This window comes from Triturus cristatus, chromosome 8, assembly GCF_964204655.1.
Source record: "Triturus cristatus chromosome 8, aTriCri1.1, whole genome shotgun sequence".
NCBI classification, from domain to species: domain Eukaryota; kingdom Metazoa; phylum Chordata; class Amphibia; order Caudata; family Salamandridae; genus Triturus; species Triturus cristatus.
The window spans coordinates 1223743181-1223759533 of record NC_140591.1 but is presented as its reverse complement, the minus strand read 5'-3'; the positions used below and the strand labels follow the sequence as shown (position 1 = coordinate 1223759533).

Genomic DNA, 16353 nt, shown 5'->3' with positions numbered 1-16353 from the left:
AAATGTCATGTTTGGTCTCAAAAGAATTGTAATTTTAAATCCTCTTTAATGGTAAAGACAGATTTTAAATCAGAATTCTGAAAATTTCACTTTTAAAAGTTGGTATTTTCTTATTCTAACTATTTGGTGCCTGCAGCCTGCAGTCACATGACTGTGAATAGTTACTGGTTGGTCTGATGTATTCCTCCATGACAGTGAAACAAAGGAGGACTAAGTATTGGCCTGGATGGTCCATCGTGCAAGGATGATTGGAACAGTGCTGTTTTCTGCCCTACTTAAATTTCAAAGGGCTGCCTGCATTTCACTCGCACAGGAACTTAACACCAGCCTTTTCTAACCCTAGACCACTTGAAGTAGGGAACATGGTTAGTGGAGTGGGGAACAAGGTGTCCAGTCAATCGTAACTGACCATGAACTCCTCAATCAATCAATCAATCAATCATTCATTTGTAAAGTGCACTACATACCCGTGAGGGTTTCAAGGCGCTGGGGGGGGGTGGGGGGGGTGATGTTGCTACTGGTCAAAGAGACAGGTCTTGAGTCATCTTTGGTTTGTCGTAGGTTGAGGGGGAGGGTGTTCCAGGTCTTGGCGGTGCGGTGGGAAAAGGACCTGCCTCCAGAAGTGGTTCTGTGGATGCACGGGACTGTGGCCAGGGCGTGGTCGGCAGAGCGGAGTTTCCTGTTGGGTACGTACAAGGAGAGTCGACTGTTGAGATAGGCTGGGCCGGTCTTGTGGAGTGCCTTGTGTGCGTGGACCAGGAGCTTGAAGGAGATTCTTCTGTCGACGGGGAGCCAGTGCAGGTTCCTCAGGTGGGGGTGATGTGATCGCGGCACGGGATGTCGAGGATTAGGCGTGCAGAGGCTTTCTGGATTCTTTGTAGTCTATTAATGAGCTTCGACGAGGCTCCGGCGTAGAGGGCGTTTCCGTAGTCTAGTCTGCTGCTGATTAGGGCCTGGGAGACAGTTTTTCTCGTGTTAGTCGGGATCCATCTGTAGATCTTGCGGAGCACGCGGAGGGTGTTGAAGCAGGTGGAGGAGACTGCGTTGACTTGTTTGGTTATGGTGAGTTTCGAGTCGAGGATGACTCCCAGGTTGGGTACGTGGTTGGTAGGAGCCCGGGGGGTCCCCAGTGAGGCGGGCCACCAGGAGTCGTCCCATGCTGAGGGGTTTGGCCCAAGGATGAGGATCTCTTTCTTGTCTGAGTTCAGCTTAAGTCGGCTTTCCCTCATCCAGTCGGCAGCGGCCTGACACTTGGCGGTCTCCTTCAGCTCACTTGAACAGCGAAAGGGAAACCAGTTGGGGGATGCTGATTAGTTAGTGTATGCCCCCACTGGTAGAAAGCCAAAGCGGCCTCCGCTGTCCTGTGGGGCTTGGATAATGTGATTGCTCCCCACTCCTCTCCCTCCTCATTACACTGGGTCCACTCAGCTGAGGGTTTGCTCAGGGACGCCGCATGTCCCTCTGGGGCCGGATAGGCATAGTCAGTACAAGGTCTGCACTACCGGTGTCCAGAGGACAGTAGGTCACAACCAAGATAGGGGTGCACAAACAGAGGTAGGGAGAGAGAGCATGGACAAATTCCCTTGCACAAGGCAAGTTTACAAATAATTATCGAAACAATACATTGTAGTGGAATAAAGAAGGGCTGTAAACACCAGGAGTACGCGGCCCAATTAACGGAGCTGACTGAAGGGAGTGTATGCCAGTAGAAAGAACCAAGAATTACAAGTCCAGTGGAAGCCTTATGAAAGGAAGTGGATCAGGTAATTGTTGCATGGGGTGTAAGAACTGCAAAGGGTAGATGAGACCAGCTGGGGAATAGATATTCTGTAAGGTCAGTCAGTTTCTCAGCAAATAACCTACAAGCGAAAGTAGCACCTAAAATAACAGGGCAGGAGAACACGGATCCAGTTGTTATGTGTCCCCAAAGTCCTAATACAAGGGTCTTGTTAGGGAAGGGACAATCAGGAAGGCAGCCAATGGTGGGAAAGTCTGAAGGTCAACTTAAAAATACTAAAATAACACCCTCTCTGAGTTCATATTTCAGAGTTAAGCTCAATGAGGATATCCTCATCGCAAGTACAAATCACAGTCAGGTGAAAAGAAATCCTCTGGAAGGAGGGAATGCATTTGTTAGTGAGATCAGTGGTTGCAGAAAGGAGAAGGAGATGGAGAAAGTCAAAGAAAACATGACAGGAAAAAAGAAAGAAAGCCAAATAGTCTAGATCCCAACAAGAAACTGATGTATCCCTCCTATGAAAATAGACCTAAGAGAGCAAGAAAAGTTAGAAGGGGGAGAGGTGCATGAGCCTACTATTCCAAATACTGGGCCGACAGAGAGGGAGTATGAAAGATACCTGCAAACCCCTAGAGGCCAGGTAGAGAATCCATGTGAGATAGCCATGATAAATAGAGTGGAAGGTCAGCATATGGTACAGGAAATGATAGCTACATTTTTATTGGAAATTAAAGACCATTTTACAGTTTCAGAACTAAATAGAGGGACATCTAAGTACCCTGTTCATAGATAGAAGTGAAGATCTATGGGTTGTCATAGTGCACTGAAATATTAGAGAAAGCAGTGCACGATCTTAGTTTGGAAGTAAGCACCAAAGCAAAGGAGATTCAAGGCTTGAAGCAGAAAGAGAACGATCGTACTGGGAAATTGGAGAGGCTTGAGAATAGGTCAAGGACGAATTACATCAGAATACTGAATATAGTTGAGGGGGCAGGAGGAACTGATTTGGAGGCATTTATAGGGAAAATATTAAAAGAGAAGCTCCATCAGGCTGTTCAGTTAGTTGAGTTAGACTTTTAGAAATACAGATCATATATAGAGATCCTTTCAGACTAAACCCAGGTAGGTCAAAGCTATCTAAAAGTCAAGTGAATTTTCTATCATATGCAGTTAAGGAAAGGGTTGTAATACTAGCTTTGAGGGAGAAAACTGACTGTTCCAGATGCCTCATTCACTATCAGATCTGATCTGTCATGTTTTACCCTGACTAGATAGTGAAAGCTTGGCAAACGGATGGAGGAATTGAAGACATTTGTAGTAAGTGTTCAGCTCAAGTTTCCAGCTATGTTGAAGGTTATGACAAATAACAAAATGCATGTCTTCACTGACACCGAGGAGGTTGACAAGCTCTTGCAAAGCCTAAAAGCAGGTGAGGAAGACTCTTAAAATATAAAGTGTGAAATGATGACCACCGGGTGGAGCAGCGGTTCAAATAGAGATATCCTTTATGCCTAAGATCTTAGTAGGGAGGGAGGGAGGTGCGTGAGGTGGGGCTCATAGGGAAAAAAACTTATAAAAAATGGGTCCTCATTTCAGAAGAAAGTGAGCGTGTAATGCCCAAAGTCAATTCTCAAGTTTGATAGACAGTGATAGGAAGCAGCCGGGAGGCAACAGGGCTCAATGCTAAAGATGATCTTTTGGAATGTAAATGGCCATATGTAAGAAAGTGCCCTCTTTTTGCATAGTTGCCCCTTACTTTTTGCCAAACTGCTGATGTACTTTGACTGAGTGTGCCCTTTGTTCCTGCCAAACAGGTACCCCGGGCCTATGTTCTTTCCCTAAACTGCATTAAAACAAAACCCTATTGGCACTCTTTGGCCACATGTCAGACCCTTGTAAATGGTACCACTGTGGCCAGGTAAGGCCTTTAAGGGCTGCAGCACTTATTGTGCCACCCTTAGAGGCCCTGTACATTTACACACACACTGCCATTGCAGGCTGCGTGTTTTGGTGCAGAACAAAGTGAAGAGTCAACATGGCACATATCCCTGTGTGCCATAGCTACAGCCAACTGCCCTGGCATAGGTCAGCCACCCCTCTAGCTGGGTGCACTATACCAGTGTTGAGGGTACAGGTGCATTAGCCATGGACCCCTACAGTGTCTAAGCCATGTCTTAGACATTGCAAGTGCAGTAGTGTCATTAAGAGTATATGGTAATGGGAGTTTGTCATTACGAACTCCACAGCATCATAATGGCTTTACTGAAAACTGGGAAGTTTGGTATCAAACTTCTCAGCACATTACACCCACACTGATGCCAGTGCCAAATGCACTCAGTGTGCATCTTAGAGATGCCCCCTGAAAAACCACCTAACAATAGTGTCCTGGCTGAGTGGCTGCTCCCCAGCTGCCACCACCAGACATGTTTCTGGACCCTTGTGTCGAGAGCCTGCTGCTCAAGGTGCAAAGCCTCCTCCCCCAGGATGGGCAGGGTCCACGAAGGGGAAGCTACAAAGGCTTGCCGCCTTTGTGAGCTACCCCAGCCCTTTGCTGCTTCCGGCAACTGGCTCCCACCAGTTCTGACCCCCACTTTCTGTGGGAGAATCAGCAGGGAAACCTAGTGAGGAAGGGAGGTGTGCCAACCTTTGCCAACCCACCCCTCAGGTGAGGGAGGTGACATGAAGCACAACTCTCAGTCCCCGCCATCTTGCAGATGGGGGGACCCAGCCAACCAGAGAGAGGCATATGCCCCCCTCCCAATGTATGATGGCATACTAGGGGGTGTACCTACCCCAAGGAAGGGACCCATTGGTACCAACCTCTACTTACCTGTAACACCACTGAATCTAGCATTTAGAGGCACACCTGAACCTTGCCTGCTCAGAAAAAAAGACAAGAAGAAGAGAAGACGAAGACTGAAGCAGCTGCGCTGAAATAAGAAGAGGTGGACGCCCATTGACTTGGCCCCAGTCCTACCGGCCTGTCCCCACCTCAAACCTGCTCCAGCAAAATCCTGGTGTGTCCTGCAGCCAGCAACCTCAAGAAGCTGAAGGACCTGCCCTGCTTTCCAAGCCAAAGATTGTGTCTCCTGTGAGCACCGGATATGCTCACCCACAGACTCAGGCCCCAGCCAAAACTGCGAGTCTGCACCACTCTGCACCCGACGCCTATGGCCCAAGTTCGAGTGGCCCAACACCATGAGGGGGTCTCCCTGGCGATCCTGACCGGAGATCTGGTGATCTCTGACCTCCCTCAAACCTCCAAGCGAAGCCTGCAGCCCCTTTCTGGAGGCTCCCCCTGACTGCGACTGGAGCTGGTGAGAGAACCCGACACCTAAAGACACCTATGCACCCGATGCCCCATGGCCTTGTGTGACCCAACCAACTGTGTTCCAGCATCCCCAGGCATCTCAACTTACCTCTCCAATCAGTGGTCACCTCCAGAAGATCTTCATCCCTAGCCTGAAGTCATTGTTGCAACCGGAGAATCCCCATTGAAAACACCAGGGCACCTGACGCAGAAAGTGCACCCTGCACCCAGCCGCCCCTGCGTCGCTGCGGGTGTACTTTGGGTGCTAACTGAGACCCCACCTTGCCTTGAGCCTAACGCCAGAAGCTTTGCTCCCACTACCTTGTGGGCTGCTTGTGAGCAGCCACCAACCGGAGGCCCCCTACCCCAATAGGATAACATTGGGACTCAACACTCTACAGCTGGCCACCCTAGTGCCGTTGAGGGTGCTTCAGCAGTGCATCCTATACCCAGGGGAACCCTGGTTCTAACCCCAGAATGGCAACTCCCACAAACTTATACTTACCTGCAAACCGTTAACTTCATTTTTCTCCATAGTAATACATTGAATGTTTTTCCTTGAACGTTGTTTTAAGTGTGGAGTTGGTTTGTATGACAAACTGAAAAACTGCAAATGTATATAAATTGATTTACTCACATATCCTCTAGGAAATGTCCCAGTGTGATATCTAGGCATATCATACTGAGTAGACAAAGTAACTTAAAAAGTAATCTAAAAAGTAATGTACAAAGTAATCTGTAAAATAAATGAAAAGTAATTTCGAAACATTGACCTACCTGTAAATCAATCAACAGCATTTGAACCTTCATTCAACTTTAAAACATTGCATACGATTTTGCAAAGCATTTATTTCACTTACTTGCACCAGACTTTGCTTGGTTCTAGAAATAAAATAACTTGATAATATTTTTGATACAAACAAATTGGTCTGAGTTCAGTCCTTGAGTGAGTGACATCATTTGCTGCCTGAGTGTGTACAACAAATGCTTAAGACTACCCTCTGATAAAGCCTTACTGCTCGCCCACACTACCACAGATAGAGAGTAAGGTGCTATCTACTTTTACCTCAGCCTACCTTTGCGGCTCCACTGGATTCTGTGCACACTATACCTCATTTTGGTGAAGTATATACAGAGCCAGCTTCCTACACTATAGGGTTAAAATGATGCTACAACAGATTGAGCGTTATTTTAGAAAGAGGGGTGCACATATGTTATTACAAGAAACTCACTTCTGATGAAAAAGCAGAGATGGGTCTGGCTGGTGATCACAACAAACCAAGCACATTGTGTTAAGGGGGTTGCAATCATAATTAGGTTTAACACAGGCCTAGAGGTATGTAAAAGCAAAACAGATGAAGGAGGTTTTTGACCATTGTCGAGGTCCAGGTGTAGAAAGATTGGTAATCTATTGCCAGTTACTATGGGCCCAATGTGGATGATGAAACGCATCTCAAGCAACTTTTTGCAGCCTTATTGAATTTTCACTCCCTGATATTTATTGGAAGGGACTTCAACATTGTTCTAAATAATGCTTTAGATAGGTCACCAGTGAGATCTTATGTCAGTTCCCCGAGAACATGAGCTCAGCTCCTCTCTTTGATGGAGGACTTGAACCTCTGTGATGCCTGGCGGAAGCGGGAGGGTAAACGCAGGGAATGCACTTTTCTGAGCAAAGGATATGGCCACTATACCAGTTTGAATTTCTTTCTCGTGTAAAACAGGGAGATGAGAAAAATACGGAGCTTGGGGTACTTGCCTATTCACTTCTCTGACCATGCTGCTATACTCTTGAATCTTACGCTATCAAGTTATAAAAAGATAATAAGATGGATATTAGATAAGAAGATCCTTCTCTATACAGATAAAGTAGCAGATATTCAGAGGAGAACAGCCGAGTTCTTTGAACACAATGAGGGAATGGCAAGGGTAGAAGTGGTGTGGGATACATATAAAGCCTATCTAGGGGGAATTTTGCAAAGATTGGGGATGACTAAGAATAGAGAAGAGAAAAGTGAGGTGACTCTGCTAGAGTAATACTTGGTTAAGTTGGAAGGAAGGATAAAGGCAGTGGGGGTGGAGGAGAGAGCGAAGAAGAAAATAGAGCAAGAGTTACACCAACATCGAGCAGGGTTTAGAGCAAGAATAGAAAGCGAGAAAAAACAAAAATGGGAAGTCAGCAGAATGAGGAATTTTGAATAATGTGAAGCCTGTGGAGAAATCTTGGCATAGATAACAAAAAGAGACAGAAATAGGAATTACATAAGTGGAATACAAGATGAGGGAACGGAGGCATTAGTAGAGTACAACCCAGGTATTGAAGGGATATTTGTGAACCTCTTCCATGACTTATACTCAGAATCCTCTACCTTAGATTTGTATAAAATGAAAGAATGACTAACTATACTCTCCCCCTTAGAGCATCGGGAGTTTTTAAATCAAGAGATTACTGGCTTATAAGGGCTGGGGGCAGTTAAAAAGTTAAAAATGGGTAAGGTAGCAGGCCCAGATGAAATCCTGAACAAAATGTATATTATTCTAGGTAATAAGATAGTCCCCTTTTGGATAACCCTGTTTAATTCAAAATTGCTGGAAGGCTCTCCCCTTATCTTGGAATGATTTTGAAGCCAAATAAGAACCCTCAGGAGTGCCAGTCATACAGACCTATATCCCTGTTAAGGTGTGATTATAAGGTGTTTACAAATATCCTTGCTAACAGTTTGAGTAAGGTATCAGGCAGTGTGATACTTCAAGACCAAAAAGGATTTTTTACAGGAATACACTTGAGAGAGCTTACATACAGCTTAATAAGTACTATTGATATAGCACCAGCACATTTATTACCTTCGGCCGTCCTTATTTTTGATGCTGCCAAAGCATTTGACAGGATTAATTTGGAACATCTTAGGTTAGTCCTTAAACACGTTGGGGTTGGAGGCGCTATAGGAGAGGTCTTACGAAAAATCTATACCTCCCTAAAGGCACGAATACTGATAAATGGCTCCTTATCCGCAGAGATGCCCCCTATCTCCACTTCCCTTCGCCTTGTATATATAATCTACGGCACAAACCTCAAGACAGAATAAATAAACAATCATATTGAGCTGTGGGAAATTGTGTAGGATGGTAGCGCTGTACGTGGATGATTTGATGTTATATACGCCAGATATCACAACATCACATCCCCACATAAACAGGAATTTGCTCTCTCCAGGAGCTTTTCAGGTTATGAAGTCAATGAAACCAAGACTGATGCAATGCTGTGGAATATGGAGAGGGAAGGTGGAGTCATATGTACCTGGGACTGAATATATAGTCCACGATCTTGAGAGGCTTGTTGAAATTAACTTGGAGAAAGTGAGAAAAGAAGTGTGTAGACTGATGTTTAAATGGCAGCACTTCCATTTGACGAATTACGGTTGAGTCAACCTTGTAAAGATAAAGATATTGCTTAAATGTGTCTTCTTATTTGATAATATACCACTCACTTTTGAGAAGAACACCCTAGATAATATTCAAGGGAGGATATCCTCATTTATTTTATTTGAGCTTCCAAAGGTTTTTGGCTTTCTTTGAAAAAATTGAGACTGAAACTAGAGAAAGGTGACCTAGCTCTCCCAGATATCCAGCTTTATTGCTGGGCATCCCAATTGAAAAATTGGAGGATGTCGTTCTCCCGCTCTGATGAAACCGGCATGGGGCACTATATGAAGCTATGCTAGACAGTCCAAGGGATAAAAGTTTCCTCCACAAGTTTGGAGCCCCCAAGTTCTTCACAAAAGTAAGACTGAAGTGCCTGAGATCGCCTGCCAGATGTGGTTTAATGCCAGAGTATTAGAAAAAATCCCATACTATAATAAGCTGTCACCAGTTTGGGACTTCCCGGTAACCCTAACATGTTTGAAGGACTGTTTAGCGGGAACCTTGAGGAAGGCCAGGATTCAGAGATGGGGGCAGATAATGGAGGGCGAAAGCTTAATGCCATGGGGAGACCGGTCAAGATTTGTAAAGTCGGGCATGTCCAGATTTCAATAATACCAGCTATCCACTTGGTTTAAGAATTAAGACTGGACAAACTGGGAGCCTAACATCATTATCGAAGTGGAGCTGCAGAAAGTTAAGACATGAAGAAGGAAATAACCAAGTGGTATTCATATTTATTAAAAGCTACAGAGACAAATATGAGACAAGCATGCAGTATATGGGAAGACAATCTACCTCAAGAAAAGCTACAGAAACTCTGGCTGGTATCTCTTAACTTATTATATTCAACACTAAAATCTACTCACCTCAAGAAAAAACATTTGTTTACTCTCCACAGAATCTACTAGACCCCCATGAGGTTTGCAAAAGTCAAGAAAAGGGAGATTCCGGGCATAACAGGTGTAGAAGCCATGAATCAGAGGACATCCACATGTTTGTTAGCGCTCCAGTTCTGACCCAACTCTGGCAATGGGTGGGTAAGACTATCGAAAATATCCTTTGTTGGACAATGGTGGTAAGCCCAAATCTAATATTGTTTGGGGGCACTGGACAAAACAACTCAGCGAGACCTGAACCATAACGGGCTAAACAAATTACGTTTCCTGCTAATATTCCTGGCAAGGAGAGATATATGCAGGAAATGGTCCCATCCAGGGACTCCCACTTGGTTAGACTGTTGGAGATCAGTGATTTATGTTCATGAGTCGGCTAAGAAAATGAAGGGTACTAATGGTGACAGCTTTTCCATGTGGGACCCATTAGAAAGGGTGTTAGTTGGAGAAAAATGTCCAATGATTATACCTCTATTGCTGATGTCAATGTATGGGTTCTTGGGTATTGAATAGAGAGCACTGGCCCCTGAACACAACTGTCGACAAGCATTGGAGGTGTTGTAAGATTGGGTATATGCTCTTTTTAGGTAATACGAGGACAAAACAAAACCCTAGATCTCTTGGAACCTGGGCAGGGGAAGGTTGGAAAATTCCAGCATCAGAGGGGGGATAGCAGAGAAGCTTCTCCCACTTCAAAGGCTGGTGCCACATATAATTATTGACTCTCTGACCAACTCTTCTGTATCCCCAGGAGGACCCCCATAAGGACTGCTTGTATTTCAGAAGACTACCCTACTGATTGAGGCCTTCTTTGTATCTCAGAGGGCTGTCCTTCTGCAACCGGAGGACTGCCCTGCTGCTTGAAGCCTGCACTGTACCCTCAGAGGACTGTCTTGATGCATGGAGCCTGACTTGCTGCTGGATCTCAGGACTACCAGAGTGACTCCTTGAGAAGTGTCTTCACACCACTCAATCAAAAATCCAATTTCTTACACTAACAACGACAATGGATCTTAAACATAAAAGTAGCACAGACACATGAAAGAGTGGATTGTGTTTGTAATGCTCATTGTTTAGGGCCTCATATTGTTGAGCAAGGAACATAGCCTACGAAATGTATACATTTTTTCAACTTGGTAACAACAACCAACTAGATTCTTATTTTTCTATTACTAATTTAAGTGTTGCGATTCACAATAGTGAATGGAAACTAAATAGACCAGTGGTGGCTCGCCGAGGGAGTGCTGCAGGGTGGCGGAGCGGTGGATGGGCAGGGTGCGGGGTAGTCAACTCCAGCATACCGCGGAATGGAGGTAAGTAAAGTTGGCGTTGCAGCACGCGCAATGTAAATTGTTTTATTTATTTATTTACGTATCTCTGTTCCGCCGTATGCCGGAGTTTACTACCCCCCACCCTGCCTCTCCCCCACCCCGCTCACCGCCCGCAGCACTCCCTCGGTGAGCCGCCACTGAAATAGACCCCTGCAAAAATTGCAAGGAACTTAAAATTCATGCCTTGAAGTTCAAGACCGTTCATTTGCAGATATATTCTGGTGTAAATATTTACCACTTTTATATAACTTAAATAAAATACAACAAAAAATCAAACTGTAGATGGAAAATAATTCACTTCAAATCACAGTGACCCACCTGAGGGCTTTTCTTCATTACAGTTGAGAGCATGAGGTTTAGCTCCGTGCATCAAAAGTATTCTCACAAGATGCGTCTGAAAACCAAGTAACCAAGATATTTAGTCATTGCAATAATACATGTTCATATATTTATCATACTCTCCCCAGTGTACTGGACATGAACAATATAAACAAGGTCCTTTACCAGAACTGCACAGAGAGGTAGCTCTGATCCAGAGATATTGGGGCATATCAACAACAACCGGCGATAATTATCGCTCAGCGCTCTTAGCGTGAGGATAATTATCGCCGGCTAGCGTGAATTTTTATCGCTGAGATAGCGTGCTATTAGCAACGCTTATCTCAATAGCGATAAAAATCTACACGCTAACAGGCTAACGTGAGATTATCGCTGGAAACCCAGCGATAATCACACGTTACCTTGTTGATAGGGACAGGCAAACTTAGCCATGATATCCTCCTTCCATAGGATATCATGGCTAAGTCTGAAAATTAGCAGACGTAAAAAAGCAGCGTTAACCGCGGTTAGCGCTGCTTTTTTTGTCTCTAACAGGGTTAGCGACATTCTTGATAATAGGAGAAATGTCGCTTAGCGACATTTCTCCTATTATTTTACTCTGGAACGCCCCCTTTGCATCTCATTAGAGATGCAAGGGGAAGCGTAGAGTAAAAGGGTGCTAACATGCAAGTTTGCGTGTTAGCACCCTGTTGTTGATAGGGTGCTAGTTTTATCTCTGCTTTTTTGGCTTTTAAAGCCAAAAAAGCAGAGATAAAGCCCTTGTTGATATGCCCCTAAGTCTGTTGTGACAAGCAATGTAAAACTCTTGTTACGAGAAGAATGCACATATAAAAAACAAGCAAATAGATACTCGAGTAATTTGGTGTTGGATGACAGCTTCGTTTAGCTTTTAAATTGTAAATAGTTTTATAAAGCTTTATTCTAAAAACTTTTTTTTAAATAACACTCTTTGCATACAAGAAATACAGACACAGGCAGCTGACTTTGAATGTTTTTGTATTAAAGTTTTACAAAAAGAATCAAAGATGAATGTCCGTACATGTAAAAGCGTGCATTCACAATCAAATTATATATAGAAAAAATTAAAATAATTTTGCAAAATACGAATGATAGTTGAACAAATCAATGAATGAAGAGGGCTTCCTTAAAGTCCCTTCCTATATGAAAGGGTGTTAAGTATATCGTTTTGGTAAATGCAAAAGGTCTTGGTTAACGTCAGATCTAAATAAAATACACAGAAAACGGAGCACATCAGCCTTGTTATTTTTTTTGCCTGCTTCCCTATAACATCTTGAAAACGTTGTTAATTGTTTCCTTCATTTAGCAGATTTCTGCATCAACGGGGGTATTTTGTGTAATGTCTTAATGAAAACATGACAAAAAGTCTGCCAGAGGTTAAAAGTAGTTTTTCTGGAGATTTCCTGAAGTAGACTAGCATTTAGATGGCATGAGGTACAGTACACACTACGTGCACTTCCAGATGAAAAATGCTTACATTGTCGCTACTTGTTTGCCGAGCAGTGCTTGTCTGTTGGCATGCTAGTGACAGAGAAAACGGTAGCCGATGTTACTAGCTCCCAGAACCCCTTTGTGAGTCTCCCAGTTTCTGATAAATGAATAAACAAGTTGTGTTTCTGTAAGTCTGTCACTGTATGGCATGGTAAATGCTTACAACACAAATCGCTGTTAATATTTTACATACACTAAATGAGGCTTGGCTTATTGCCTCTTGTCCCATGCGGCTTTATGAACACAAAGTTATGATCTACACCTAACTTCACTTTTCACTTTATCTCAGTTATTGCCTATCTTTTATAAGTAAAAGACACACAAATGATGGACAGAATGCGGAACAAATCAAACATTCACCCCCAGTTAACAGATCTGGGTTAAATCCATCGTTCTTTTGCTCACCATGCTACCCCAGTTTAGACCCATCCATATGCAAATCATTCTTGACCCTGCTCCTCATGGGAACATTCAAGCTCGAATTGCCAAGCCAAGTCCACCCTGGACCAGAAACAAGCATCCTGGGACCAGTTTCAGGATATTACTCCTTATCAGCCAGGTTACCATGAATCCAGTGGCACAGTGAGCCCGGGACCCACATCTGGGCATCGCCAATGCATTTAGGGTGCGAAAGAAAGGAACACAAATTATGAATGGATTGCACAACAAATCAAACATTCACCCCCAGTCACGAGATCCTGGGTTAAATCCATTGTTCTTTTGCTCATCATGCCACCCCAGTTTAGACCAAGTCATATGCAAATCACTCGACCCTGCTCCTTAAGTGAACAGTCCAGCCCGAACTGCAAAGTCAGGTTCTTCCCAGGACAGAAACAAGTATCCTGGGACCAGTTTTCGAGGAATCACCCCTCATCAGCCAGGCCAGCTTGAATCCAGTGGCACAGTGAGCCCGGGACTCACATCTGGGCATACCCGGTACACTTAGGGCGAGAAAGCAAAAGACACACAAATGATGGACGGAATGCAGAACAAATCAAACATTCACCCCCCAGTCAACAGATCTGGGTTTAATCCATTGCTCTTTTGCTCACCATGCCGCCCCAGTTTAGACCCAGCCATATGCAAATCAGTCTTGACTCTACTCCTCATGGGAACAGTCAAGCCCGAAGTGCCAAGCCAGGTCCTCCCTGGGCAGAAACTAGCATCCTATCACCCCTTATTGGTCAAGACAGATTTGCATATGGCTGGGTCTAAACTGAAATAACATGGTGTGCAAACAAACGATGGATTTAGGCCCAGATCTCTGTACTGGGGGTGAATGTTTGACACTGTCCAGCATTCCATCCATCAAATGTTCTTTTTGCATTTGTTACCCTAAGTGGGAAGGGTATGCTCATGTGTGGGTGTCATGCTCACCATGCCACTGGAGTCAAGCTAGCCTGTCTGATGAGGGGTGATACCCTGAAACCGGTCCCAGTATGCTTCTTTCCAGTTCAGGAAAGATCTGGGCTGGAAGTTCAGGCTGGACGGTTCCTTGGGGAGCAGGGCCAAGACTGATTTTCATACGGCAAGGTAAAAACTGGAATGGCATGGTGTGCAAACAACACAATGGATTTGGCCCAGATCTCCGCACTGGGGGTGAATGTTTGACATTGTTTAGCATTCCGTCCATCAATTGTTCTTTTTACCTTTGATAAGTAGCACACCTATTATCTTACTTATGTCTATTTAAGTTTAATAATGCCTACAATGTTGTACAAATGCCACTTTGAACACCCTAATTGTTTTTCACATTTCTGTGGCCGATATTGTGAATTATGTTATAACATGCCACACAAGAGTTTAAGTTATGGTTTATTTTCATGTTATGTTATGTTATGTTAAAGGAATTTGTAGAGGGCACGGACACCGGACAGTTTCATGGTGCTAAAGTCGAGGGGAGGCTGCAATAGTGAGAGAGTTGAGTTAGTCATACGCCTGGGAGAACAACCAGGTCTTTACCTGTTTCCTAAACTGTGCATAGGGGGTCACTGAACTCAGCTCCACCGAGAGGGAGTTCCAAAACGGAGGGGTCAAGACCGTAAATCGTAGTCCCCCATGTTTCTTACGCTTGAACGATGGGATAACCAGCAGATTAAGATGGGAGGAACTAAGGTCCCGAAAGGGGACGTGGCGCTGAATCCTAGAGGAGATAAATGCAGAACTGTTACCAGGGAGGGCTTTAAAGATGGCACATCCCAGCTTGAAAGCACAGCGTTTGGCTACTGGGAGCCAATGTAGGTCTTTCATTAGGTATCTGACGTGGTGCCACTTAGGCTGGTGATAGATTAGTCTGGCCGCTTGGTTCTGCACCAACGGTAAGCGATGCAATTGATATGCCGGGATACCAACATATAGTGAGTTGGCATAATCAATACGGGAGATTACCAGAGCCAGGATGATTAGGGTCAGGGCTTCACTGGTCGAAATCTACTAATCTTCCAGATCCTTCACAACTGGAGGAAACAGGAGGACACCACTGACCCTATCTGGGCTTTCATGGACAGGTCATTGCTGATCACAATACCTAGACTTTTGAGGAAACCTGTTGGAAGGGGAGGGGTTCCCAATAGGGGAGGCCAGAAGTTCGAATTCCAAGGGTTGGCTGGCCCCCTCGTTAGGATCAGCTCGGTCTTTTCAGGGTTCAGTTTTAGCTGGTTGCTGTTTATCCATTCACTGATAAATTTCATGGTGGATTGGAAGTTGGAAACAGAAGATGCCGATTGATCGACATCGAATACCAATTGGAGGTCATCAGCATAGTTGAAGGTTCCAGCCTTACTTTCTCTGAGTCAGCGGATCAAGGGTAGGAGGTACAGGTTAAAAAGAAGCGGTGAAAGAGAGGAGCCCTAAGGGACCCCGCAGGTCAATTAACTTTTAGTGGAGGAGAAATTGGCGAGGTGAATCGCTTGGGATCGGTTGCTGACAAAGGAGGAAAGCCACTTCGGCGCCAGGCCCTGGATCCCAGAATTACTGACACGGTCAATCAGAAGATCATGATCAACCGTGTCGAAAGCCGCTGACAGATCAAGGAGTACCAGGGACTGGGTAATGCCCTTGTCTGCCTCCCCTCTGAGCTCGTCCATGACTAAGAATAACCATCTCCGGTGAGTGTGCAGGTCTAAAGCCAGCCTGATGAGGGTCGAGATAATGGGAGTGTTCAATGAAGGAACTAAGGTAACTTGCCACATGAGCTTCTAAAATTTTGCCTAAGTAGGGCAACAGGGAGATGGGCTGATAGTTGCTTAGGGCCAGAGGATCAGAGCCTGGGTTCTTTAGAATTAGGACAATTTCTGTATCTTTAAATATATTTAATTTCATACCTTACTTGGTGTGGATCAACAGAAGGACAGTGAATTAAATGAAACTGAATACAATAGTTTGTCAGCCTCTGCTAAGTGTGGCACAGTGGATTAGGGTAGCAAATACCCCACTACGTGGACAGATTTAGGACGGGATCTGTGGGTTGCGATAGTGTGTAAGTTTTTTTAAGTACCCTCGCTTCTGTCCTCTTCAGTCCACTCAAAGCTTATATTAGTCAATATATCCTCTAAGTGCCGATTTGCAAAGACTTTGCTGTGATTTACTATTGTAGTAATTATGTCTACAAGAGAAGTCCAACCTATTCACAGACAAGCATTTAGAATTGCCCGTGGACAGCTATTGGATTAGCCACTGTGTAAAAGCCATGTTTTACAGAAACGTCGCTTTGCAGCATGGCGAAAATAAAGTTAGAATAAAAGCACTATGAGCTGGCCGCGTCATAGTCTTTTTTTCTTTCTGGCAGGTGGGGATGGGCAAGACAGGCAA

The 16353-nt window shown here is 44.5% G+C and overlaps 1 protein-coding gene across 2 annotated transcripts in view; it reads right to left on the bottom strand.

Annotated features, from left to right (window-relative positions):
• The window catches only part of MYO16 (myosin XVI), a 2357781-nt gene that overhangs the window by 1699796 nt on the left and 641632 nt on the right, over positions 1-16353 (bottom strand). For both annotated transcript variants that reach the window (XM_085622905.1, XM_085622906.1), the window contains exon 8: positions 11014-11089. In XM_085622905.1, coding sequence (XP_085479031.1) covers positions 11014-11089 — 76 coding nt within the window. The remainder of the gene's footprint in view (positions 1-11013; positions 11090-16353) is intronic.